This window comes from Perognathus longimembris, chromosome 20 (assembly GCF_023159225.1).
Source record: "Perognathus longimembris pacificus isolate PPM17 chromosome 20, ASM2315922v1, whole genome shotgun sequence".
Lineage (NCBI taxonomy): Eukaryota > Metazoa > Chordata > Mammalia > Rodentia > Heteromyidae > Perognathus > Perognathus longimembris.
Window position 1 is genome coordinate 19,523,408 of NC_063180.1, and position 25,315 is coordinate 19,548,722.

The following is a 25,315-nucleotide window of genomic DNA, read 5'->3' on the forward strand; positions in this document are numbered from 1 at the left end:
GGGGTGCAAGGCACTGGGTTCCAAACCAAACCAGAACCAGAAAGCAAGCTCACAAGAGCGTCCTCTGATGGGGTGCAGCTAATGGATGCAGGAGACATCAGGAAAATGGAACAAAGCTGACCGTCTGAACCACCAAAGAGAAGGGTATTGGGTTTTGCCCAAAGTATGAAATGCAGTGTCTCCGCTAGGCCATCACAATGAGGAGAACAGAGGGGAGGCCTCGCTCTCTCTGGGTGTGGTTGGTGCTGACCACAGGGTGTGTACTAGAGAAGGCACCTGCTGTAGCAGCGGTGATGTCCCCTCAGAAAGGCTCACATGGCAAAGGCTGGGCCCTGCCGGTGGCACTGGTGATAGGTGGCTGGATCACAGGGACACGTCCCATTAATTGGTGACTTTGATGCGTTCATTGCTGAAGGGCTATTGAGTCTGAGAGAGCTCGTGGGCAGCATGCCTTTGAAGGGCCCATCGCTTGGCTATCACTTCCCTGCTCCAAAGCCCTTCTTCCCCTCAGGCCCACTGCAATGGGGCCCAGCAGTTCCAACCCAGCCCAGGCAGGAAAGTCTGCGAGACTGCATCTCTAAAATAATTACAAAAAGCTGTGCTGGTGGCATGGCTCAAGTGGTAAAGTGCCTGCCATGAGCCAAACCAAGTGAGACCTTGACTTACAACCTGAGTACCCACAAAAAATTTTTAATGAAATCTCAGAAATCAAGAGCTCAATCACCCAAATAAACAATTGAAAGCCTATCTAGTAGAAAATAATGAGTTGCGAGTACCAAGAATTGGAAGATAAAAGAAATACATCAAAGACACTGGGAGGAAATAAAAACACCACCAAATAAATGCAAATAGAAATTTACAAGCCCCTAGGAGACCACTAAAAGACCAATACTAGCCAGGTACCTGTAATCCTTGCTACTCAGGAGGCTGAGATCTGAAGGTCATGGTTCAAAGCCAGCCCAGACAGGAAAGTCTGTGAGACTCTTTTTATCTCCAATAAACTACCCAGAAAAAGCCAGAAGTCATGCTGTGGCTCAAGTGGTAGAGCATAAAGAGGCTCAGGGACAGCACCTAGGCCAGAGTTCAAGCCCCAGGATGGATGGGGGTGAGGGGGTGGGAGACCAGTCCTATGGATCATGGGAAGAAGGGTATAGATACACTATTAATAAAATAATTGAAAGCATCCCCTAACCATGAGGAAGAGGTTCATGCAGGTATGGGAGGCTTAAAGAAAACCAAACAAGATGAAAGAAACACCCCTAGACATAGAGTTAAAGCAATATACAGATCAAAGGAAGAATACTGAAAGCTACAAAGGGAAAGTAACAAGTCACATACAAGAGTGTAAACCTATTAGAATAACAACAGATTTCTCAATCACGACCTCTAAAGGCAAGGAGGACATGGAATGACATAAGCCTTGAAAGAGAAAAATGTTCAATCGAGTGTGCCCTTCAAAGCTATTCTTCATAACTGAGAAAAAAACCTTCCACAATAAACACAAGCTAAAGGGACTCATGACCACACAACCAGCCCTGCAGAAGATACTTAAAGGAGTTCCACACACAGAAGACAAATGAAACAGTGGGATGCTGACGGCTCGTGCCTGTAATCCTAGCTACTTAGGAGGCTGAGATGTGAGGATCACAGTTTGAAGCCAACCCAGGCAAGAAAGTCTGTGAGACTCTTATCTCCAATGAACCACCCAAAAGCCAAAAGCAGAGCTACGGCTCAAGTGGTAGAGCAAAAAAGCTCAGAGAGAGCACCCAGGCCCTGAGTTCAAGCCCGAGGAGAGGTGTGAGTGCATGTGTGCACATACACAGAAAAGAGGAGTGAAAACAGGAAATGATAACAAACCCCACTAGATAAACCATGATTCTCAGATCTCAGCCTCCTGAGTAGCTGGGATGACAGGTGTGAGGCACAGGCACCCTTTCACCTTACATTTGCACCTGCCCAGGATTAGGGAGCTTGGTGAACTCAGCACGCAGGTGTCCAGGTGCATTCAAAGCGCCCACAGCTGCCCTTTCCCTCCCACTGGAAGCTGCCTGCTTGGTCTCAGCTAGTGGAGGATGCGGGTGAGAGGCCTGGGCCCAGGGTCAACCTCCAGCTCTGAGCCTCTTTCCAGGCACTGCCCCTCAGCCTCTGTACATTTCAGGGTCCCAAGCCAGAACTTCCAAGTACCCCAGTTCCCGACGGTGTGGCTGTGGATAAGAGAGTCTCCCCAGGACTCCCAGAGAAGCCCCAGGGTCTGGGCACACCCCCGGGGCTGGAGGAGGCTCTGAGCACACTGGGGCTAGAGGGAGAACGCGAGTACGCTGGGGACATCTTTGCTGCGGTCATGGTGAGCACCCAGGAGAGCTGAGGGGTGGGGGTGGGCAAGGCCAAGGTGGGCCGGTCTCCTCTCTCACCTGTATGCAGCCTTTTCTTGGCGATTTCACAGTCTTTTGTATTTGTGCCTTGCATTCATTATTGGGTGTGTGTGTGTGTGTGTGTGTGTGTGTGTGTGTTTGCTCAAGATTAGCACTCTACCACGTGAGCCACAGCTCCATTTCTGGCTTTTGGGGGGCAGTTAATCAGAGGTAAGAGCCTCACAGACTTTCCTATCTGGGATGATTTTCAACTGAGATCCTCAGATCTCAGCCTCTTGTGTTGCTAGGATTATAGGCATGAGTCACCAGCACCTGGCAAACTGTATTCACTAAGGAATGCAAAATGAGACAGCGATGGGGTGTAGGGGGGGTGGATAGAGAAAGTCGGGGACTTTTTGAATGACTGAGAAGGTAATGCAAGGAGCTGGGGGCAGGGACCATTTCGGGCAGAAGGAATGATAAATACAAAGGTCCTGAGGTAGGAGTGAACTTGGCTTAGCCAAGGGGATGTTAAAATGTGGGAGAGGAGGGAGGAGACATTGAATCAAGAGCAAACTTAAATAAACTGGGTTTTTCCCCCTAAAGAGGGTACAGAGTCGTTGGACATTCTAAGCGGGGGAGGTCCTTGGTCAGATTTTCAGTTTGGACAGATGCTTTTAGTTGCTCTGAAGGAGTAAATGGTTGACTGTGGAGTCTGTGAACCTAGGGGAAAATGGCCAGGATGCAAGGCCATGGAGGTTCCACATGGGACAAAAGGGTTAGGAATAATCTAGAACAAGGTCCAAGGCACTAGATGGGGACTCAGAAGAGGAGTTCTACTGGAGGCTAGCGTGGGATGCGGCACCCCTGTGGAGTCCAACTTACCTTGAGGAGTCTGCTGCATCCAAGGGCTGGAGCTCAGGAAAGTCGGAAGCCCAGGTGTGGAGAGTAAAGCCGTGCTCGCCCCGCCCCAGGTGTGCGGCGCGCTGCCCGGGAGGGCCCTGTCCCGCACCGTCACCCCCGAGATGCGCGCGCTGGTGGTGGACTGGCTGGTCCAGGTGCACGTACGTACCGTCCCGTCCCGGGACCGGGGAGGGGGCAAGGCTGGATCCGTGTTGCCTGGGGCCCTGGTGGTCACCCGTGCCTCTTGCCAGGAATACCTGCGCCTGGCAGGGGACACGCTTTACCTGGCCGTACACCTGCTTGACTCCTACCTGCGCACGGGCCGAGTGCGCCTGCGCCGCTTGCAGCTGCTGGGCGTGGCCTGTCTGTTCCTGGCTTGCAAAATAGAAGAGTGCGTGCTCCCCGAGGTGCTTCCGGGGCGGGGCCTGGAGGGGCGGGGGGCGGGGTTTGGGGCGGCAGTAGTTGATTGTATATACCTGGTGGGGTTGGGACTGCTAATGTGTCCCTTGAAGATGGAGGGGGATCCTGGGCCGGCGGCTCACGTCTGTCATCCTAGCTAGTCAGGAGACTGAGATCTGAGGATCGTGGTTCTAAGCCAGCCTGAGCAGGAAAGTCTGGGATACTCTTACCTCCAATTTACCATCAGAAAACCGGAAGTTTTTTCTCAAGTGGCAGAGCGCTAGCCTTGAGCGGAAGAGCTCAAGAGCCCAGAGTTCAAGCCCCACGACCCGTCAAAACCGACAAAAGAGAGGGGGCTGGGGGAAAGGAGGAGGAGACTGAGTCCTGGAGAGAGAATGGCCTTTGCACTTGGGACTGGATCCCATCTTGAATCGTTTATCTCAGCTTCTTCTTCTTTTTTTTTTTTTTTTTGCCAGTCCTGGGGCTTGGACTCAGGGCCTGAGCACTGTCCCTGGCTTGTTTTTGCTCAAGGCTAGCACTCTGCCACTTGAGCCACAGCGCCACTTCTGGCCATTTTCTGTATATGTGGTGCTGGGGAATTGAACCCAGGGCTTCATGTATAGGAGGCAAGCACTCTTGCCACTAGGCCATATCCCCAGCCCCTATCTCAACTTCTTGGGTGAAAAAAGGAAGGCAGAGAGTTTAAGTGACTGTTCCTTACCACCCAGCGGCTAAGTGCTGGGTGAATGAACCATGCTAAGCACATTATCTTCCAGATAAAAGGCAGGTGCCTCAGTTTACAGACCAGGAAATTGGAGTCTCCATCCCAGTCGTTCCAGGGCAAGGAGTCCAAGGCGACCCCCACATCTTTTCCAACCCGCAGCCTGCTTTCCTGTGTCTCCTGAGTGCTGGCTCCTTCTCTCGTGTGGAGCTGCTGCGCGCCGAGCGCCGCATCCTGAGCCGCTTGGATTTTCGGCTGCATCATCCGGGTCCCTTGCTGTGCCTTCACCTGCTCGCGGCATTGGCCAGGAGCGACGCCCAGGTGCTCGCAGATGGGGGCGTGGCTTGTGTTGCAGTTAAGGTCTGCATGCACAGTGGGTGTGGCCGTCCCACGGTAGGGTGTGGCCTTGCGGTGGGCGTGGTCTGCTTGGTGGGCACAAGGACATAGTCTGATATTTCTCCCTGGCAGGTGATACTTCTTGCTACCTACTTCCTGGAGCTGTCCTTGCTGGAGGCTGAGGCCGCGGCGTGGGAACCTGGGCGTCGAGCTGCTGGGGCTCTGAACCTGGCCTACCGCGTGCTGGAAGGGGCAGGCTCCAGGCCTGTACCTGCGCTTTACAGGTATGGTCTTGATGGAGGGCCTGTGCTGCTCCAGGAGCCTCCCTTGCTGATCAGAGAAAAACAATTGTGTGTGTGTGTGTGTGTGTGTGTGTGACTAGACTTGATTATTTTGAATGTGAGAGAGAATGGGGTCTCATTGAGAAGATTCCATTCACTTTCTCAGGGGAGGGGTGAGAATGAGGGTGTTTGTACAGACCTGAGAACTCACCGCTCAGGGTGGAAGACTCCCCAAGCTTGGAAGATGCTGTGTTCCAAATCTGAGAAGATCTGTCAGGCCTTGTGTCCCCCAGCTCCGTAACTGTGCTAGGCTGGAGTGTCCCTTGTAGCTAGTAGAGCCAGTGACTCCATCCCATTAGCTACACCACCAGATAGAAAACGAATCAACTTGTCCCTCAGATTGTGCCTCTTTTCTCTCCCCTCGGGGCTCTGGCTCCCCTCCCCATAGTCCTTAGTGTCTCCATTTCCCAATGCAGCCCTGCAGAGCTGGACCCCCTTGAGCCGTGCATGGTTCGAGCCGCGCTCCGAGGTCCTGCGGCAGGTCGTGCTGCTGTGTTCCTCAAGTATGCGCGGCCGCAGCTCCAGGGCACTAGCCTCACAGCTGCCCGTCTCCTCCTGAGTCGCCAGTCTGCGGCTCCCCGCGCGCCCTAACCTGCTACCAACCAACCGGAAACCCAGTGTGCGCGCCTCCCTCCTCCCCAGAAGAGGTTCATTTTATTCTGCGCGCTCTCTGCTCTCATTGGTCACATCGTAGTCCCGCTCTCGGTTTTGATTGGTCCTTTCCTAAGCCTCTCATCTCTCCGATTGGATATTCTTACCAAGGCCATTTATTACGTCTATAAGGGAAATTTTAAAGTCTTCCAAGAGGGGGCGCTGGCGGACTTCCCCAGCACCCCTCATCAAGATGAATGAGAAGGAATTTCCAAGGATGGGAATTGGGAAGGCAGGGATCCCTCCTAGTTATGAGGAATGCTGCCTCAACCTTACCAGGTTTTCTGATTTTACTCAAGTAAATCTGAAGGTCTGCAATTTCGTAAACGCTCTGTATTTATACTATGTCACCTAATTCAATATTTTTAATGGTTGTGTAGATCTTCAGTTTGTAAGTCTTTGATAGGGAGTTCAATAAATGAAGTCTAATCTACTTAACCCCTGAAGTGCCACAGTGACCATAAGTATATCAGCATCCTCACAGTGGTGGTGAGGATGGGCTTTTTATGTTATTATCCTTTCTTTATTTTTTTATTTGCATAAGTTTGTTGTAAAAGGGAGGTTTCACTATAACATTTCCATGCATACATACCATGTATGATCAACTCTATTGTCTCTTCCTCAAAGGGTGTGGTTTAATGTGCATATCAAGCTTTAAGACAACACTGACATGTAGTAGGTATTATAAAATCTCAGCACTGGCTGGGCCAATGGCCCATGCCTATAATCCTAGCTACTCAGGAGGCTGAGACCTGAGGATCACAGTTCAAAGCCAGCCCGGGAAGGAAAGTCCCTGAGACTCTTATCTCCAATTAACCACCAGAAAACCAGAAGTAGCGCTGTGGTGGTTCAAGTGGTAGAGCACTAGCCTTGAGCTGAAGAGCTCAGGGACAGCGCCCAGGCCCTGAGCTCAAGCTCCACTACCAATAACAATAATGTCAGTACTGCATCCATGCAGGACCATGAATGAGGTAGAGTTGTCCTTGTTCACATCCGTGCTCCAGGACCTTGTCATTTACTAGGTTAAAAGAACATTTTTTGCTGATTGCCACTGGCTCTTGTCTGTAATCCTAGCTACTCAGGAGGTTAAGACCTGGAGGATCATTGTTTGAAGCCAGCATAGGCAGAAAAGCCAGTTAGACTTCATCTCCAAAGTAACCAGCAAAAAACAAGGCTGGAGTTGTGGTTTAAATGGTAAAGCACCAGTCTAGCAAGCAAGTTGAGAGAGTACAAAGCCCTGAGTTCAAGCCATAGTACTACCAAAATTTTTTAATGAATTAATTGATTTCCACTTATTTTTTCCTCAGTAGATTTCTTTGTTGTTCCCCCCCCCCCCCTTATCTTGCTTTTGGACCTAGGGTCTTGCTGTGCATCTAGCCTGGCCTTGAACTTGATATCTTCCTGCATCAGCCTCTGGAGTGCTAGGATTACAACCACACACAGTCCTCTATATTGTTTATTAAGAAAACAAACTCCAGGGGCTGGGAATATAGCCTAGTAGTAGAGTGCTTGCCTCATATACGCGGAGCCCTGGGTTCAATTCCTCAGCACCACATAGAAAAGGCAAGAAGTAGCACTGTGGCTCAAGTGGTGCTAGCCTTGAGCAAAAAGAAGCCAGGGACAGTGCCCAGGCCCTAAGTTCAAGCCCCAAGACTGGCAAAAAAGAGAAAGAGTAGATTGGAGTAGTGTTTCATGAGGTCATGAAAGGTGAGTGTAGCATTTGGGAAATCAAACTCAGGAACTTTAGACTGTAGCCAGGTTGGGTGTAGAGGTACAGAGAGGAAGATGTTTCCATACCTAAGCGGTTTGAGGCTGGACCCTCAGGATGAGGAAGCAAGAATATTTCTTTATGGCAGTGTTGAGGTTTGATCTTAGGGCCTTATGTTTAGCCAGGAGTTCTACAACTTGAGTTATGCTCCTTCCCACTCTTTTTTTTGCTTTAGTCATTTTTCCAGGAGAGTCTCCCTCCTCCACCCTAGGGCAGGCCTCACACCAAGATCCTCCTCTCCTATGCCTCTGGAGTGGCTGGGATTATAATTCCATACCACCGTACACAGCTTGTCTGTTACAATGGGGTCTCCTTAAGTTTTTTTTTTTTTTCTGGGCTGATCTGGAACCTGGATCTTCCTAAGTAGCTAGAATGCAATGTCCTCCTTTGAATGTTCTTTTTTTTTGTGCTGCTAACTCTGGGTGCTTACCCACTGATTCTCCCTGGCCGTTATAAACTCCATGAGGGCAGTAAGATCTCTGCTGATCACAGCCATCCCCTCCTCCAGGAAGCCTTCTGATACTGAGCACAGAGATCAGCAATTATTTGTTGCCTACATAAAAAGGAAAAATACCCAAAGTAGATATTGTTTCATGTTTCTGGATACAAGAGTTCTCTGGTAATTTCAGTGACCAAGTCATATCAAAGCAAGAAAGTAACATTTTTATTTGGATAATATAAATTTGTGTGGCTTGAGCTCATATCCTATCTTATCCAATGTATCAAATACCTAGCGGGCTAAACACAGCCTTTCATGAGATTGATAGCTTCCTGCTCGTTTCCTTGGGCTCATCCTTTTCTTCCAAAACCCTTTGGACAGTGGGAGTGAAGAGCAGACAGAAGGGTGGGGACAGGCAGGGGAGTGGGAACAAGGGAGAGTCAGCTGGAGGACCAGGACCAGGGCTGATTGGAAGGTGAGCGAGGTGGGGAGTCTTGAGGGGCTCTTCGTAGACCCCTAGGGGGCAGCCGGAGCCGGCAGCTGGGAGGCGCGGGGGCGGAGGAAGGGTGGGGACCGGCCCCGCGGGGGGCGATGCGGTAGCTGCAGCGGCGGCCGCAGGAGTTTCCCACAATGCAGCGCGGCGCGCTGTCCCCGGTGCTGATGCTCAGCGCTGCCCCGGAGCCTCCGCCGCGCCCGCCTCCCGCCCTCTCCCCGCCGGGCCCCAGCCCAGGTCCCCGCCATGGCTCAGCTCGGCCAGGTCCTGCCCCAGAACCGTCGGGGGGCCTGGCTGCGGCACTTGACAGCAGCTTGCGGGCCGCCGTGGCATTCAAGGCGGAGGGCCAGCGCTGCTACCGGGAGAAGAAGTTCCGGGAAGCCATCGGCAAGTATCACCGGGCACTGCTGCAGCTGAAGGCGGCGCAGGGGGCTCGCCCCGGCGCCCTGCCCGCCCCGGCCCCCGGGCCCGCCGCCAGCCCGGGGCCCGCCCGCCTCAGCGAGGAGCAGCGGCGCCTGGTGGAGAGCACCGAGGTGGAGTGTTACGACTCCCTCACGGGTACGGCCGGCCGTCGAGGTGGGGGGGGGCGGCAGGGGGCATGCGTGGACACGGTGGGGCTGAGGGGGTGATCAGGGACACCCGTTGGGGGGGACTGGAACCTTAAAGGAGCAGACCTCAGAACTTGATCAAGGAAAGGGATGGGTCGCAGACAGGGACGCAGGAAATGGGGTAGGGGCTATCGTCACCCCTCTCCTGCCCTGCCTCGGGCACACCAAAGGTGGCCAGGGTGAACCCCGACGCGCCCCTCGCCCTCCCTGCCCAGGTCTCCTGCACCTTCTGGCCTGGGCACAGCCTGACACTACTCCAGTGGGGTAACAGGTTGGCGCCCCCTGGAGGCCCCCACCTGCCTTGGCTGAGGGGCAGAGGCCGGGTTCTTCCAGGTCATGAGGGTTCTGGGGTGCTGTGGGCACTGAGTGGGGATCCTGCCCCCGACCCCGCAGCCTGCCTGCTGCAGTCAGAGCTCGTGAACTATGAGCGTGTGCGTGAGTACTGCCTCAAGGTGCTGGAGAAGCAGCAGGGCAACTTCAAGGCCACCTACCGCGCCGGCATCGCCTTCTACCACCTGGGCGACTACGCACGTGCCCTGCGCTACCTGCAGGAGGCCCGAAGCCGGGAGCCCACAGGTGAGAGCCAGGGCGGGGCAGGGGTGAGGGCCGGGCTCCCCAGGACAGGGAGAGGGAAGAAAGGCAGGAGAGTCAGGGCAGGGCAGACAGCCCTCCTCCCACAGGGCTGTGTGCAACCCCCTTCACTTTCTCACCTAGACAGACATTGTGCCCTCCTGACACCTCCCCTGCCCTAGCCAGCTGCAGCCCTACCCACAAGCCACCCTGAGCCCCATCCTTCTCACCCCCCCCCCCACTACCCATTCACACTTGCACCTCCTCAGTGATCCAGAGCAGGTGATACCAAGCAGCTGGGCTGCAGGGAGTGGCAGGGCTGGAGGCGTGTGCCCTCACCCCCAGGAGGGCACGCAGACAGGACACTGGGGGCACTGAGGTTTGGAGTGAGAGCCACGGGGTGGGAGCCGCAGCAGGTGTGCTGCAGGGCGTAGGCGAGGAGGCTAGATGAGTTTTCCTGGGAAGCGGTGTGGTGAGAACAGATGCCGCGGGGTGGGGGGGGGAGTGCAAGGGTGCCGGCGCCCACCTCTGTGAAGGGCGCCCGAGGCGGAGAGCAGCACGTGCAAAGGCAGGAGCTGCTGTGCTGCCGGGACCCGGGAAGGGCTGGGCAGGAGTGGGAGGCGAGTGTGACAGAACCGGTGCCCGGGGACAGCCGGGTGATGCCTGCCCACTGCCCTGCAGACACCAATGTGCTCCGCTACATCCAGCTGACCCAGCTGAAGATGAACCGCTGCGGCCTCCAGCGGGAAGACAGCAGCCACGGCGCGGGAGCCTCTGCCCGGGATGTGCTGGGCTGAGCCACACGGCCCTCTCCACCCCACTCCCCGCCTCACGGTGTCGCTGCCCCCGCCTCGGCGTGCTGGGGGCCGGTAAAGCATTGTCACCGATGCCCATGGCTTTGTGTGCTGTTCTTGCGGGGACATGGGCCTGGCTGTCCGCCCTAACTTGGGACTCTGAGACCCTGGGGAGGGAATGTGGGGTGCCCCCCTGAGCCAAGGCTGCACTGGGACCAGGGTGGGGAAAGACACGCAACAAAGAGGGGGTATAGGGGGCAGGGGTTACCTTTAATGCTGTGTTTTGTGCCAAATCCCCCATGATGCCGTCCCTGAGAATCCCTGCCGACCCTCCCCCACTATAGGGTGGGCTCCACCCCCCTGGGGTACAAAGGAATAAATTAAGTGTCTCCCCCCTCCTCCCTTCCCCAATAAATAGTGAGAATCCTGCCCAGGCCTCCCCCCGCCTGGGGCATGACGGGCGGCGGGGCCGGGGGCGCTACATTCATGGCTGCCCTGGCGGGCGGTGGCGGGCAGGCCTCAGTGGGAGCTGTAGGCCCCGCACAGGGGCACGGTGCTGTCCTGGCTCTGCCCCTCCATGTCCATGTCCAGCAGCGTGGGCTGCATGTTGGGGGGCCCAGGGCTCTCTGGAGTGTCTGGCCTGCTAGGTGGTGAGATACCAAGTGTCCGGCCAAAGGAGACCAGTTTCCAGGGGTCCAGGCGGGGGCGGCTGGCGGCCGGCCGGGGTCTCGGGGCAAAAGTCAGAGTAGTAGGACGGCCAGGGAACTCGGGGGGTCGGCGTCGGGTGGGGAACAGGGTCTGGGGGTCAGGCAAGCGGGGGAAGTCCAGGGGGTCTCGAGGGCCTGGGAAGAGAGGATGGCAGGAGGTGAGGGGGGATTCCATGCCAGCGCGTCTCAATGAGAAGTGCGGTCCTGGCTTCTGTGGAGACCTCTGCAGATTTTTCTGGTCCCACCGTGGGCCCCACTGCTCCCCACAGCTCCCTCTTCTGGGTGGGACTATAGGCTTTTGGAGAACAGGATGCATCCCTCCCTCTCTTCCTCCTTCCATTGTTTGGTACTGGGATTTGAACTCAAACTCAAGGCCTCCTGTTTGCTTGGCAGGCTCTCTACCACTTGAGACCTTTTTGTTTCCATCATTTTCGTGTCTTATGCTGGACAGATGCCCTGTTACCACCACCTCCCAGGTAGTGGGGACAACAGGCATGAGCTGACAAGCCCGGCCTGGAGCAGGGCTCTGGGTGGCACTGGGGTCAGCGGCCCGGCCTCCTCCACTGGGCTGGGGTTAGACAGCCTGGGGGGGGGCCCTCAGACAATGCTTCCTCTGAATGGGGAGGGCTGCAGTGCCCCCCCCACCCGGCAGAATTAGGGGACCCTGCTGGGCCCAGCCCTGGAAGACTCTAGGTTGCCACCCTGACTCATCTCCGTGGGGTTCACCTGGGCACCCCCGGGGACCATGGGTCCCCCGCTCACCGGCAGGGCAGTGGCCCAGCGCTCCATCCGACGGTGTTCGCCGGTGCCCTCGGCTCACGGCGCGCGTGACGGTGACGTGGGTGGGTGTGAGCGACTGGCGCGGGTCCTTCTTGAAGCTCTCGAGCTCTAGGTCCACCAGGGGGTTGCAGGCGGGCGTGGGCGCGGGCGGGGAGGGCGGTGGGGAGGGCGCGGCGGGCGCCGCCTCGTCGCTGTCTGAGCGCAGCAGGGAGCGCGTGGAGTTGCAGTCGGACACGGAGGACAGCGACACCAGGGTGGCGGAGGGCGCCAGGCCCGGGCCGGGGGGCAAGTCCTCATCGTCTCGGCGGCCCAGGGGGCGCCCAGGGGGGCTGAGGCCGCGCGGGAAGCGGCCGGCGGCGCGGGGGAAGAGGCCATCCAGCCAGCGCCGCTGCTCCTCGCCGTCGGCGGCCACACGCGCCTCGGCCAGGTCGGCGCCCAGGCCCACGGCGCCCAACAGCGTGGCGCAGCCCAGCAGCGCCAGGTCGCAGCGCCGCCGCGTTCCGTGGGGCCGCGCGGGCGCCCCGGGGGATGGGGACGGGGCCAGCTCGGCGGGCGGCACCGGTGCGGCCAGCGAGGTCGCCGTGGGGGTGTAGGGAGAGGGTGGCACGCTGCTGCCTCCGTCGGCCTCCGCAAACTCCTCTGCAACCCGAGATGGCCATCATGGGGTGCCCGGCCGGGTGACCTCCGGGCCTCGCCATCCTCCCATCTCTCCCCCCCACTCTGGGTAGGGAGCTCCTTGAAGACTCCCCCTCCCCCCCGGCCCGGAACCACGACCCCCCTCGAGCCCCTCCCCCCAGCACCCTGAGTGCTTACCCATCTCGTTGAGGCTGGCGAAGCCGGGGGCGATGGGGGTGTGCTTGGGTGATTTGCCTAGGTTGGGAGCACTTGATGACCATTGTTTGCTTCCTTCCCCCAGGGCCTTGAGCCTAAAGGGGGTACAGAGAGATGAAGGGTGTCCTGGCGAGGGCCTGGGAGGGCACAGGGTAAGGTGGGGGCACACCAGCTAGTACCTCTCCTCTCCTCCAGCCCGCTCCTTCTGCAGGGTGGAGCTGGGCCCCCATGTCCGGCCCTTCTTCTTGCCCCCCACCAGTTCTTCCTTCTTTGGGGGCCCACTGCGACCCCATGTGCCACTGCCTCCACCACCACCACAGTCCACAGGAGTCACTAGGGGAGAGAAGACACAAGGTTACTGGGACTTGGGGACCCTCTGACCAAGCAGAGCAGGACCCCAGGGGGTGGGGGTGGGGCTTATACTATCCCCACTGTCTCCTCCCTGATCATTACTAGAAATTATCCAACCCACAGATTTATCTGTGAACCCTGAGAATGCAGGAAGGAAGGACGGTCCTACTCCTTGTTGATTGACAGGCAGGTTGACTGCTGAGGGCCCTACAGATACTCACGGCGAATGGCCCGCAGCCGGGGGATGATGCTGGGGCTGGCAGGGGGGCTGGCCCCATCCGATCCTTTTCTTTTGTCCAGGGTTGGTGAGGCCTGGACTGTGATCTTATGCTCAAACCCTGCAAGGAGGAAGAGACTTTGCCAAGCCAGTCACTGAATGGTGAATGGCGGCCTAGCAGATGCGTAGCGCAGGTCTGCAATCCAGCCAGGCATGACTGAAGAGCTAGGCCTGGGTGTCCGACATGATAGCCATGAGCCTGGCTCTGAAATGGGGCTGGGCAACACAGGCAGTGGGCCTTCAGTCCTGACTTATAATCTAATTATAACTACATTTACATTTTGAAACACTTCATTTGGTCACGAGACCTTTAAGCAGGTTTGGAGAACCTGGGCATATGAACTTGTTCCCCCCACCCCAGCTATACATTGGTGAGATCTACCATTGGTGAGATAGTTACAAATTCCTTTTGTGCAATGCTGAGGGGCAAACCCAGGGCCTGCTGCATGTGAGGCAAGTGTTCCACCACTACACCACAGACCCAGCTCTAGATTACATTTCTTTTTTTTTTTCTTAAAAAAAAAGGTGTATTTTGGCAGTATTGAACTCAAAGTTTCCTACCTGCTAAAACAAATACTCTACCACTTTACCACCACCACCCCCCACCAGCACTTCTCTTCTAGCTTTAGCTTTCTTTTCAGATAGGGTCTTGTACTTTTGCCCTGGCTGGCTTTGGACTGCAATCCTCCTGTCTCCATCACCCCAGTAGCTGGGATTACAGGTGTGTGCCATCAGGCTCTGCCTAAACATGTTTTCTGTTTTTTTGGCCAGTTCTGGGCCTTGGACTCAGGGCCTAAGCACTGTCCCTGACTTCTTTTTGCTCAAGGCTAGCACTCTGCCATCTGAGCCACAGCGCCCCTTCTGGCCATTTTCTATATATGTGATGCTGGGGAATCGAACCAAGAGTTTCATGTGTAGGAGGCAAGCACTCTTGCCACTAGGCCATATTCCCAGTCCCCTAAACATGTTTTCTAAGTCAGAAATGGCTGAGTATCAGCAGTTTCACCTGGTGTACACCCATAGCAATCTCTAGGAAATTCGGGGGACAGTGTGGACATGCTAAAAGTGACCAGCAGCAAAAAAAGAAAAGAAAAAAAAACAAAACAGGAAACTCCACAGGACAATGGATGCTGTGTGTCCAAGAAATGATTGGCAGGAAGTAAAGGAGTGGCTCAAGTGGTAGAACACCAGCCCTGAGTGACAAAGCCAAGCAAGATCTACACACGCATGCACATGCATGCATTCGTGCACACACACACACACGCACGCGCGCGACGGTACCGGAGGGCAGGCTGATGTGGCTGCCGCCTTCGCGCAGCTTGAGCAGCCGGCTGCGCTTGAAGTTGCCCCTGCGCTTGCGGACCCTGGGCTTCTCCTGGCTCAGCTGGCACATAAGCAGGTGCAGCTCCCGCTCCACGATGTCCATCTCGCGCTCGGCCAGCTCCTGCTCGCGCCTGCGCAGCTGCTCCTCCTGGAAGCGCTGCTCCTGCGCAGCCCGCAGCAGCTCCTCCTCCCGGCTGCGGAGCTCCTAGGGCAGGACAGGGCAGGCTGGGTCAGACCGGGCTGAGCCTCTCTGCACCCCAGGATGGGATTGTCCTGGGGCTGCTGGGCATGGCGGGCACCCTGCTCTGCCGTGGCACCCGCCCTGGGGTACACTGAGCTCAAGCATCACTAGCTTTAGGCCTGGTAGGAGAGCTGAGGTAGCCAAAGGAAATAGGGTCCCTTTTTTTGTTCTCTTATGACTCTGCAATTTATTATTTGTTTGTTGGTTGGTTGGTCCTGGGGCTTGAACTCAGGGCCTGGCTGTTGTGCCTGACCTCTTTTGCTCAAGGCTAGCACTCCACCACTTTAAGCCACAGTGCCACTTCCAGCTTTTTCTGTGATTAACTGGAGATGAGTCTCACGGCCTTTCCTGCCCAGGCTGGATTTGAACGCAATCCTCAGATCTCAGCCTCCTGAGTAGCTAAAATTACAAGTGTGAGCCACCAGCACCTGGCTTACTTCTGAAATTTAGAAAACTTCCAACATCCACATAGACTGAATAGTACACCCCATATATTCATTGTTCAACTACAACTATCTGTACTTTGCAAATCTCCTGTCCCCTTCCTGCTCTTATCTTTGCCCTCCTTGCACTTTTGCTGTTATTTATTTATTTATTAGCTTATCCTGGGGCTTGAACACAGGACCTTGGGAACAGTCCCTTGGTTTTTTTTGCTCAAGGCTGGTCCTCTACCACTTGAGCCACAGCTTCACTTCTAGCTTTTTGGTGCTTCAATGCAGATAAGAGTCCCACAGACTTTCCTGCCCCAGCTGACTTTGAAACTCGATCCTCAGATCTTGGCCTCCTGAGTAGCTAGGATGACAGGCGTGAGCCATGAGTGCTGATCTGCTGTAGTATTTTAAGGGCAATCTCAGACACAAGGTGTGTCCATGTGTACACCCATCCAAGGCGCCTTGTTCTTACTGTCTTTTCTTAATGTGCAAAAAGGCCCTGCTGGCCCCACAGACTGGGGCTCAGTGGAAGGGTTCTGAACCACCCACGGCACCTGAATCAGGGCTCCTGTTTGTCCTCGCCCCTGCCCTCTGCCCCCACATTCACCTTCTCCTTGGTCCGAAGGTCATCGAACATGTGCTGGATCTCCAGCTTCCAGTCTTCCTGCAGCGAGTGGAAGGACTCAAGCGGCATCTGGAACAGGGCTGACTGCTCGATCACTTCCAGCCGCTTTAAGATGCTGCCGAAATCTGGCCGCCCGTGCGGGTCAGGGTCCCAGCATTCTGGGGTGGGAGGGAAGTGACAGAGGTGGGGGTGGCAGGGGAATCAGCAGATATCTGGGTCAGCTTCTGGGCAGGGCAGGTGAGAAGGGGATATGTGGCTTGTCACAGTAAATGGCTGGGATGGGTTCCAGCCCTTTTTTTTTTTTTTTTGCCAGTCCTGGGGCTTGAACTCAGGGCCTGAGCACTGTCTCTGGCTTCTTTTTGCTCAAGGCTAGCACTCTACCACTTAAGCCACAGCACCACTTCTGGCCTTTCTGGTTATGTGGTGCTGAGAAGTCAGACCCAGGGCTTCACGTACGCTAGACAAGCACTCTGCCACTAAGCCACCTTCCCAGCCCTGGTTCTAACACTTCTGAGTCCCCGCCCCATGGAGAGTGAGAAGGAGAGAGATCAGGCCCAAGGCTCCCTGCCCCTCAAGCCAGGCCTAACCTTCCCATGGGCCCCTGTCTCACCCTCCAGGAGGCGGGCAAAGGGCTCAGGGCACGTGGACGGGATGGGCAGGGTCAGCTTGTTCATGGCCACGCCGTACGCCACAGCCAGGGCATCGATTTCTCGGTAGGGGACCTCACCGGTCAGCAGCTCCCACAGCAGCACCCCGAAGCTGCAGGGAGGGAGAGGTTGGGATGATAGCATAGCAAGCCCAGATCCTCACATGCTACCCCAGTCCTGTGCCCAGGACGACCACCGAAACCCAAAATGACCTCCAAGGCCTGCTTCTCCAATGAACAAGATGGACTGGCCAGCCATCTGCTAGCACCCTTCCCCTGCCCCCCCCCATGCCTACTAGGCAGATCCGGCCTTCTGATCCCCGACTTTTCTAAACACTCAGCCCCAAGCCCAGCATGGCTCCACCCTGCAGCCACATAGAACAGTCCAGTAAGATCCCTGTTCTCAGTCCTGGCCTTTGTACGTGCCACTCATGCCTTTGATGAAGACACCCTTTCCTTTGTGTATCAGCTGACATTACCTCTTCTCTCAGGAAGCCTTCCTTGACTCCACAGCCGGACCAGAGGCCTTTCCTCTGTGTGCCCCAGGACCCACAGCCCCTACCTCAAGAGACAAATTAACACTCCCCTTCACTGAGGAGATATTTACTCCAGGCCAGGCACTGTGCCCAGGCACTCTGGTAACCCTCACTGGAGCCTGTGAGGCAGAAAGTATTGGTATGATGCCCATGTTACCTGGGGAACAGGCCCAGGCTCCAAGAGGCCAAGCTGCCTGCCCAGGACCACACAGCCGTCATGTGGTGTAGTCACACTCGGACTCCCCTCTGGCTGCCTTCTACCACGTTCAGCTCACCCGTTGCCAATCCCAGAGTGCAGATCACTGCATGACAGCCACTGGCGTGTCCCCATTCACCCGGACCCTGAGTACCCTCAGGGCCCTGATCACCACTCCCTAACGCAAGCTCCATCCGTATTCTCTCCCATGGCCACATGTGCATTCATTTGGCACCTACTGTGTGCAAGGCACTGTTGTTCTAGGCACCAAAACCAGATGGGCATAACTGCTGCCTGTGTGCAGCTCATAGCCCCCTTGCTGCCTCAACGACAGCACTGGTGAATTTGAGCTGGGTGTAAGCTGCTTGAAGTGATTTCCCATCCTCTTTTGGGGCCAAGGATGCCCCAAGGACTATGGTCCTGGCCACTGGGATGAAGGGGGATGTAGAAGTGTCCTTAAAGAGGACTTAAAGAGAGAGAGAGGGGGGTGCCCCTTTCCTCTTTTCTAGCCATTGGAATGTAGACAGATCATGAAGCAAGCTTGGTAATGGAGGTCGAGGTGAAGGAGAGTAACAGAGGTTTTCACCTGGAGGTGGCAGGAGCCCCCTCATCTCTTGCTCCCATGTGCCTGCAAACCTGTGGGGATGTTTTCACCGCCTCAGTGACTGAGGAATGTGGCTGATGTTTGGTGGCTGGAAGCAACTGGTATTTAGTGTCCTGGAAAGTACAGGACAGGGGCTGGGAAGGTGGCTTAGCAGTAGAGTGCTTGCCTAGCATGCATGAAGCCCTGGGTTCGATTCCTCAGCACCACATATATAGAAAAAGCCAGAAGTGGCGCTGTGGCTCAAGTGGCAGAGTGCTAGCCTTGAGCAAAAAGAAGTCAGGGACAGTGCTCAGGCCCTGAGTCCAAACTCCAGGACTGGCAAAAAGAAAAAAGAAAGTACAGGACCATGCCACGCAAGGGAGGGTTCCTCTGCCCCATGCCAGCAGCATTCAGATGAGGAGCCCAACATAGGGTCAGCTGTCACGCCGAGTCACTGGTCAGCCTGGCCTTTACATGAAGCACAAACTTAGTCGTGTGTGTGTGTGTGTGTGTGTGTGTGTGTGTAGTACTCGAGTTTGAACTCAGGTCTTGGCACTCAAGCCACACCTTCAGGCCCCTTGGTTGTTTTATCTGGTGTTTCTGTGGGGGTTTTGCTGCAATGGGTGTTGGGTGTTGTGGTGAATTCCTTACATGAGGGCTACAGGTGCCCAGAGGCCACCCTGCTGTAGGGGAGCCAAAGGCACCTGCTTCCTCTGCCTTAGCCCCAAACTCCTTCACTTGCTGTCCGGGTCATCAGTGACCAGGGGAACTGTTGGAACAGCAAATGGGGGACCCATGGTAGACGAGTTTCTTTTGTCATCACCCACGCTCACTGCCACAGAAACACCCTCAAGGGCCTCCTGTCACCACCACTGTCATCACCGCACAGCCAAGGGAGCTTTGAACACACTGGATCAGAGGACATCGTTCACATGAGTGTGCCAGGGGAGGGGGGATAATGTCTACGCTGCACTGAGAACAGTGGGGGTGGCCCTCGCCACAGGCCTTGCAGCTCTCTGCCTCACTTCCTGTCCCACTCTGGCCACACCTTCTGGAACATACCATGCTCCTTGGTGGTGCTCACATGAAGGGACCTAAAGCTGCCCTTTCTCAGAAGAGCCTTCCCCAGCCATCCACCCTCCTTCTTTATGCTAATAACCTCTGTCTATCTTCACAATTATTTTACAAGTTTGCAGACTTCAAAACAACCTTTTTCTCTTAGAGAGAGAGAGAGAGAGAGAGAGACAGAGAGAGAGAGAGACAGACAGACAGAGAGACAGAGAGACAGAGAGGGAGAGGGAGCGTGAGCGCACCTGTCTTGGGGCTTGAATTCAGGGTTCTGTCCCTGAGCTTTTTTGCTCAAAGCTAGTGCTCTACCAACTAGTGTTCCACCTCTGGCTTTTTTCTGGTTAGCTGGAAGTATGATTCTCATAGACTTTTTCTGTCTCAACTGGCTTTGGACCATGATCTTCAGATCCCAGCCTCCTGAGCAGCTAGGATTACAGACATGAGCCACCTGCACCCAGCTGGAGATTTCTTTCCATTCTACTTCAAGTCCCTCCTTGCCCCATCTCCCATCCCTGAGCACTCCCCCCCGACCCTCGCCCCTAGCCCTGCAGCTCAGCACCTCCAGACATCGCTGCTTTTGGAGAAGAGGGAAAGGCGGATGACCTCAGGTGCCATCCAGGCGTAGGTCCCTGCAGCGCTCATTTTCGTGGTCTTGTGCCACTCTCGGGCGAGGCCGAAGTCCGTGATCTTGAGCACCGTGTCTGCGAGGTTGTGGTTCTCAATGGCCTCCAGGATCAGGACTGGGGGACAGGGGAGTAGGAGAAAGTCAGAGTCACCAGACCTGTGGGGGCTGCGGCCACCTGCCTTGCTGGCTCTCCTCATATCAGCCCCAATCTGCTTAGCATCTTCCTAGTCCCAAACCCCACAAGTCATTTTGCATGCCTTGTCTCAGCTCCCTGAGCCCTCTGTCATCTGCCAGGGGTCTGGGAAACTCAATGAATGGCCAAGAACAAGGGGCCAGCAAACAAGAAGGAAAGAATGATTCTCCATCTTAGTCCTGTGGTCTTCCGGGGCCACAGGGGGGGCCAGTGCCACCCCTTCCTGTGTGTCCACTCTGCTGTATGATTCTACAGCTCTTTCCCCATATTTTGGCTCTGGGGTAACTATACAACTTGTGATGGGCAAAGATAAGCCAGGCAGGACAGGGGTCTTAAGAGGCTTTAAGTATCTATTTGACCTCTACAGCTTCTGCTGTTGCCATGACATGTCCTGGTGATGGGAGATACTGGGACTAAGTCTCTCTGCTTTACTGCTGCTCTAAGAGGGGCTCCAAGTATACAGGCAGTAGTGAGCAACTATGTTAAGACAGTTTTGGGGGGATGGTTTTGTTACACAGCATCACTGTAACCAAGTCTGATCAATCCATCCACACATATTCAGTGTTTCCAGCTGATCCAGTCTTTCACAAGAATTGACTCACAAGCAATCTGCTCTTATTGACTAGCAAACACTCAGAGATGTCACTTGATCAAAAGCATATGGCTAACTAGAAGACAGCAGGACAAAAGCTAGCTCTGTGATCAGACTGTCTTGCTGCTATGGTACTTATTTTCCACTCAGAGTGTAGCTTGATGTCTGGTTTTGAATCTCAGCTGTGACACTTTTATTGTTTTGCGTGTGCTAGTGCTGTGGCTTGAACTCAGGGCCTTTCACTCTAGCTTGGCAGTTTTGCTCAAGATTGGCACTCTACCACTTGAGCCACAGCTCTACTTCCAGCTTTTTTGGTGGTTCATTGGAGATAGGGTCTCATGGACTTTCCTGCCTGGGCTGGCTTCGAACCACAATCCTTAGATCTCAGCCTCCTGAGAAGCTAGGATTAAGGTGTGAGCACCTGACTTGGGCTCTGCCACTTATTAGCTTCATAACAATGCATCATTTACTTCACCTTCTTCACGCCTGGACTCACTTCTTCTATGCTAATAAACAGGATGACAACTGAGTTCCTTACTAGGATTATAAAGGTTTATTGCCTGAAACTCAGTGTGTCCCTGATGGCTCTGATTATTAGCATACCATGGCCTCAGATTGTTCCTTGTTTTTTCACCTTTTCCACATCCCTGTCAATTTCCTCAAGTGAGACAATCACAAGGCTATTCTGACATGTCTGAGGGGCAAGTCGAGGAACTGGACACTAGAGAGACAGGCACATTGCCCACACCCTGCCATCCTTCGAGAGGCCTCCTGTGACATCTCGGTCTGTGACCACCTCCCCAGGCATTCTCCCCCTTCTTAGGGCTCCTTCTTCATCCTGCTGGTATATAAACACTGTGGCAGATGGAGCTCTGTCTTGGCCTTATGCTTTATTTCTGCATCTCCCAAGCTGGGAGCATATCAATCCCCTTTGAAAGTCTTATGTGCAGCCATGTCATCCCGTGCTGGAAACTTCTACTAGTGCCCATGCCATCAGAGAAAACACTTGGGGTCTTTTGTATGGTCTCAGGGTCCTGGGAGCTGGCCCCTGCCAACCTTTCGCATCTTATCTCCTCTCCTCTGGAGGTTCTGGTCTGTGCTTCTGTGCCAAGGCCAAGCTCATCCACCTGGACACCTTCCCGGGGCTCTCCTGACCCAGTCTTCTCTATAAATCTCTGCTTCAGTGTTACCTTCCCTGACCAGCAGATCCAAACCACTCTCTCTGTCCCACCCTTAACCCGCCTTATTTCCCTGAGAACCCCGGTCTCTCTAAAAGCCTAGCAATCTTCTTGTCCATCCACTTACGTGTCTATAGATACCATCTAGTCCTCCATACTAGCATGTAGAGCCTCACATGGAGGGGAGGGGCCAATCTTGCCTTGCTCAGTCCTGTGATCCCAGAGCCCAGGACTGAACCCAAGGATGAAGGACACTGAATGAGGGGCTCTGTGGGGAAGGAGAAATGGAGATGCCATGCTACAGACACCCTGTTTCTGCCTCCGGCATGGAAGAAACCCTCTATCTCAAGGGGAAACCCTAGCTTAAGAACTTCATCCACCCTCTGCTAGGTCCCAAGAAAATCTTGGGTGCATGCTCTGAATCAGCTGGGGTGAGAAAGGGAGCATCCTGGCCCTGAGGAGAAGCCCACCAACGGCCCTGCCTCCATCCACTCGGCATTCAGAGGAGTGGGATGTGAGTATCGGTGAGGGCAGGGCCCGTCTACCTCTGCCTCGCACAGTCTTCCAGTCTGGGCATGGGCCTGAGCATACATGGCACTGGGTGGCTTCCTGTGAGTGGACACAAGCCAGACCTGAGGTGAGGACCACTCTGCCCTTCTGTTCTAGGGGCTTATAGCTGAAACAGCCTGGCAACATACTGGTTTGGGAAAAAAAAAAGTGGGCAAATTTGATGATGTTCAAGTGGCAAAAATCAGAAAACAAGATAAGTGTGCTGAGGACAAAGAGGGACCCCTCAGGCCTCTGGGCTTGAGTGTGAGCCGCATGAAAACAGGGGCCATGCTGGCTTCGGTTGCTGTGGACACTTCTTCACTTAAGCAATCCGGCCTTGCAGATCCCCAAGGAAGGAATAAGACAGGACTAAGAGAATAAGAGTGAGAGAGAGGGGCAGAGCAAGAACGGGAAAGCTAGGAAGTGTACCCCTCCAAGTATGTAGCACAGGGCACCCTAGAACTATCTGTGAAAAGAATAAGTGAAATGTTAGGGCAGAAACCATGCTTGTCTTAGCCTCTGTGTGGTTACTAACTTAGCAATTAATATTCATTGCTGTCCCCAAGTCACTCCATGGCCCAGAGAGGAATCCTGGGGAACCTTCCCTTCCACATGGGTTTCAAGAAACCAACGTTGGGGGAACTTATGATCAGCCAGGGAGCCTGGAGGCTTCCATGTAAACCACATCCAGTCTGCCTCGGAGGCCCGCCCAGAGGACTTTGGGAAGCCATTAACTGCCAGTGAATTTGTCCCTGTGGGAACACAAGGCACTGTCTGGAGACACTTTGGTTTTCCTAGCTGGAGACAGAGCAGGAAATGCAGAGTATGAAGAAGCCAAGGATGCAGATCTGGACAGCCAGCGGTGTTCATTGAAGTCAATGGTGCCAGGTTGGGAAACCCCGTCTCCAGGTAAGCTAGGGTCATTTTGTCAGGTAGATTCTGGCACTATGACTGGAAGGTGGGTACCAGGAGGGCAGGCTCTGTGCCTGTCCTGTTTATAGCATGGAATGTAGGTCCTGTCACCGTGTGCATAGAGACATATTTATTGAGCTATTGTGACTGTAACCTGGGAGGCAGTCTGGTCTTTAACACTTCTTTTTATTCCCTGTATGGAGGGAGGTATTGTGACTTAAACTCAGGGTCTTGAATTCTCACTTGGCTTTTTCACTGGCACTCTACCACTGTAGCCACACTTTCAGTTGGTTAACTGGAGATAAGAATCTCACAGATGTTTTCTGCCTAGGCTGCCGGTCTCACTTGGCCCTGAAGGTCTACTGCTGCCCCTCTTTACCCAAGGCATGGTGCCACCTGGTGTCCCTGGCCCTTATTCCCCATCACCTAGGCCTGGCCGTGGGAGGTTCTGTGGAAAGGAGTTGGGGAGAGAGGGCACCACTTACTGTTGATGGACTTGAGGTCCCGGTGGATGATGGGCACAGGGGCATCATTGTGGAGATAGTTCATGCCCCGGGCCACCTGCACGGCCCAGTTGACCAGCACGTGAGGGGGCACCCGTCGTCCTGCCAGCACCCTGCTCAGTGCACCTCCCCTGGCATACTCCATCACCAGACAGAGGTTTGGGGGGCTGAGGCAGGCACCCCTCAGGGCAATGATATTGGGGTGCTGCAGGGCACCAAAGAGCCTGGCCTCCTGGCGCACTTGCTCTGCTGTCACTGCCGGGTCCCGCTCGGGGTCCAGCCGGGCGGCCTTGACGGCTACCTCCTCGCCTTGCCACACGGCACGATAGACCTTGCCAAAGCCCCCGACTCCGATGATCTCCTCCAACTGCAGCTCATGGAAGGGGATCTCCTGGGGCAGCTGCAGACCCGCGGGCGCCGCAGGTGTGGCAGGGGCCACGTAGTTGCTGGGGAAGACGCCCACACGGCCGCTGGGCAGCTGCCCGGTCCACCAGCCTTCATCGCCAGACACCGCACAGTCCTGGGAAAGCACCTGCACGCGATCGCCCCTCCGCAGCGTCAGCTCCTCGTCGCCCACTGCCTCGTAGTCGAACACGGCGGTCCAGACAGGCCCCGCGGGGGTCGAACCCCACTCCTTGGCCGCCGCCCCCTCCTCCTCCTCCTCCTCCATGGGGGAGGAGGGGCTGCAGGAGGTCGCTTCACACCGGGTGCCCGCGGGGTGCCGAGGGCGGGCCCGGGCGGCCAGGGTGGGAGGCTGTCCCTGCGGGTCCACGGGCGCTCCTGGGGGCCATGGCGAGAGGGGGGCCCTCTGGGGGAGCAAGCAAAGCCTGCCCTGAGGAGGGCAGGGCTGTCCCCTCGGATTCGGCGGTCCTGGGGTGGGGGGCAGCAGGTTCACCTGTTCCCACCCCCAGATGTCAGGGCGCTAAGAGGGCCCGGCCCACCCCAGCGCCTGGAATCCCGCCGTGCCCGCCGGTGGGGGCCGAGGGCGAGGGCAGCGGGCAGCCACTCCTCCCCGCGCCTCCCACCCCGCGCAGCTCCACCGGCGGCCCCCGGACTCCGCATCCCGGGCCACGACCATACGGGTCGGGCGGGGATGGCGAGACCCGAGGGGAAGGGGCGGCCGCCCCAGGAAGGGGTGGCGCGCCCCTCGGCCTCCTCACGCGCGGGGTGATCGAGTAGCTTCCATCTTCCGCACCGGGTTCCAGGTCGGCCCCAGACCCTGCCCCTCCCCCCCCGCCCGCCTGCCTGCCCGCTGCCCGCCCGCGCGCGCGCGCGCCTCTTCCCGGGGGCAACTGGCAGTGCCGGAGTGACGTAACCGCAGCGCCCGCCGCGATGCCGCCTGGGACTTGTAGTTCCGAGGGGGTGCCTGTGAGGCCTCCAAGCAGTCTCCCAGTCTCCCAGCTGTGAGCTGACCTACTCGTTCCCCTCCCCCCCCCCCCCCCCCCCCCCGGCCCCGAGCGCTAGCAACTCTTCCCGAGGCAGCCGGAGGTGTCGGAATGACGTAACCTCAGCGCCGCCCACGGTGCCGCCTGGGAATTGTAGTTCCGTGGACCGTGCGGCCTTCCGTCTGCCTCCCGGACACCCCCCCCCCCCCATTGTGAGCTTCCGGCCGAGACAGGACCCGAGGGACGCCTCCCGGGGTGGAAAGCGGAGTCTCCTCCTGTCTCAGGGGACTGGACGTCGAGAGGAAGGGCCAGCGGTTCCCCCACAGATTGTGAGGATCATATTCTGCGGGGAAGAACAAGGGTGACAGATAACGCACTCGCTTAGGAAGCCGAAATCTAGGAGCTGAGT

At 55.9% G+C, this 25,315-nt stretch overlaps 3 protein-coding genes across 3 annotated transcripts; 2 read left to right on the forward strand and 1 right to left on the reverse strand.

The window, feature by feature from the left end:
- Positions 1–1,959: 1,959 nt before the first annotated feature.
- LOC125338982 (cyclin P) lies at positions 1,960–6,474 on the forward strand. The gene is made up of 7 exons (XM_048330034.1): positions 1,960–2,078; positions 2,159–2,344; positions 3,326–3,415; positions 3,506–3,661; positions 4,537–4,695; positions 4,843–4,994; positions 5,468–6,474. Exons 1-7 carry the CDS (start codon positions 2,073–2,075, stop codon positions 5,640–5,642), a joined length of 924 nt encoding a protein of 307 aa, XP_048185991.1. The 5' UTR covers positions 1,960–2,072; the 3' UTR covers positions 5,643–6,474.
- Positions 6,475–8,297: 1,823 nt separating this feature from the next.
- Positions 8,298–10,490, forward strand: Ttc9b (tetratricopeptide repeat domain 9B). Its single transcript, XM_048329508.1, has 3 exons — positions 8,298–8,960; positions 9,404–9,586; positions 10,262–10,490. Exons 1-3 carry the CDS (start codon positions 8,540–8,542, stop codon positions 10,375–10,377), a joined length of 720 nt encoding a protein of 239 aa, XP_048185465.1. The 5' UTR covers positions 8,298–8,539; the 3' UTR covers positions 10,378–10,490.
- Positions 10,491–10,643: 153 nt separating this feature from the next.
- Map3k10 (mitogen-activated protein kinase kinase kinase 10) lies at positions 10,644–24,800 on the reverse strand. The gene is made up of 10 exons (XM_048329507.1): positions 23,504–24,800; positions 19,529–19,709; positions 16,551–16,699; positions 15,923–16,098; positions 14,602–14,848; positions 13,265–13,381; positions 12,872–13,025; positions 12,675–12,787; positions 11,844–12,500; positions 10,644–11,216 (listed from the first exon to the last, which is right to left on the reverse strand). Exons 1-10 carry the CDS (start codon positions 24,189–24,191, stop codon positions 10,894–10,896), a joined length of 2,805 nt encoding a protein of 934 aa, XP_048185464.1. The 5' UTR covers positions 24,192–24,800; the 3' UTR covers positions 10,644–10,893.
- Positions 24,801–25,315: the final 515 nt, after the last annotated feature.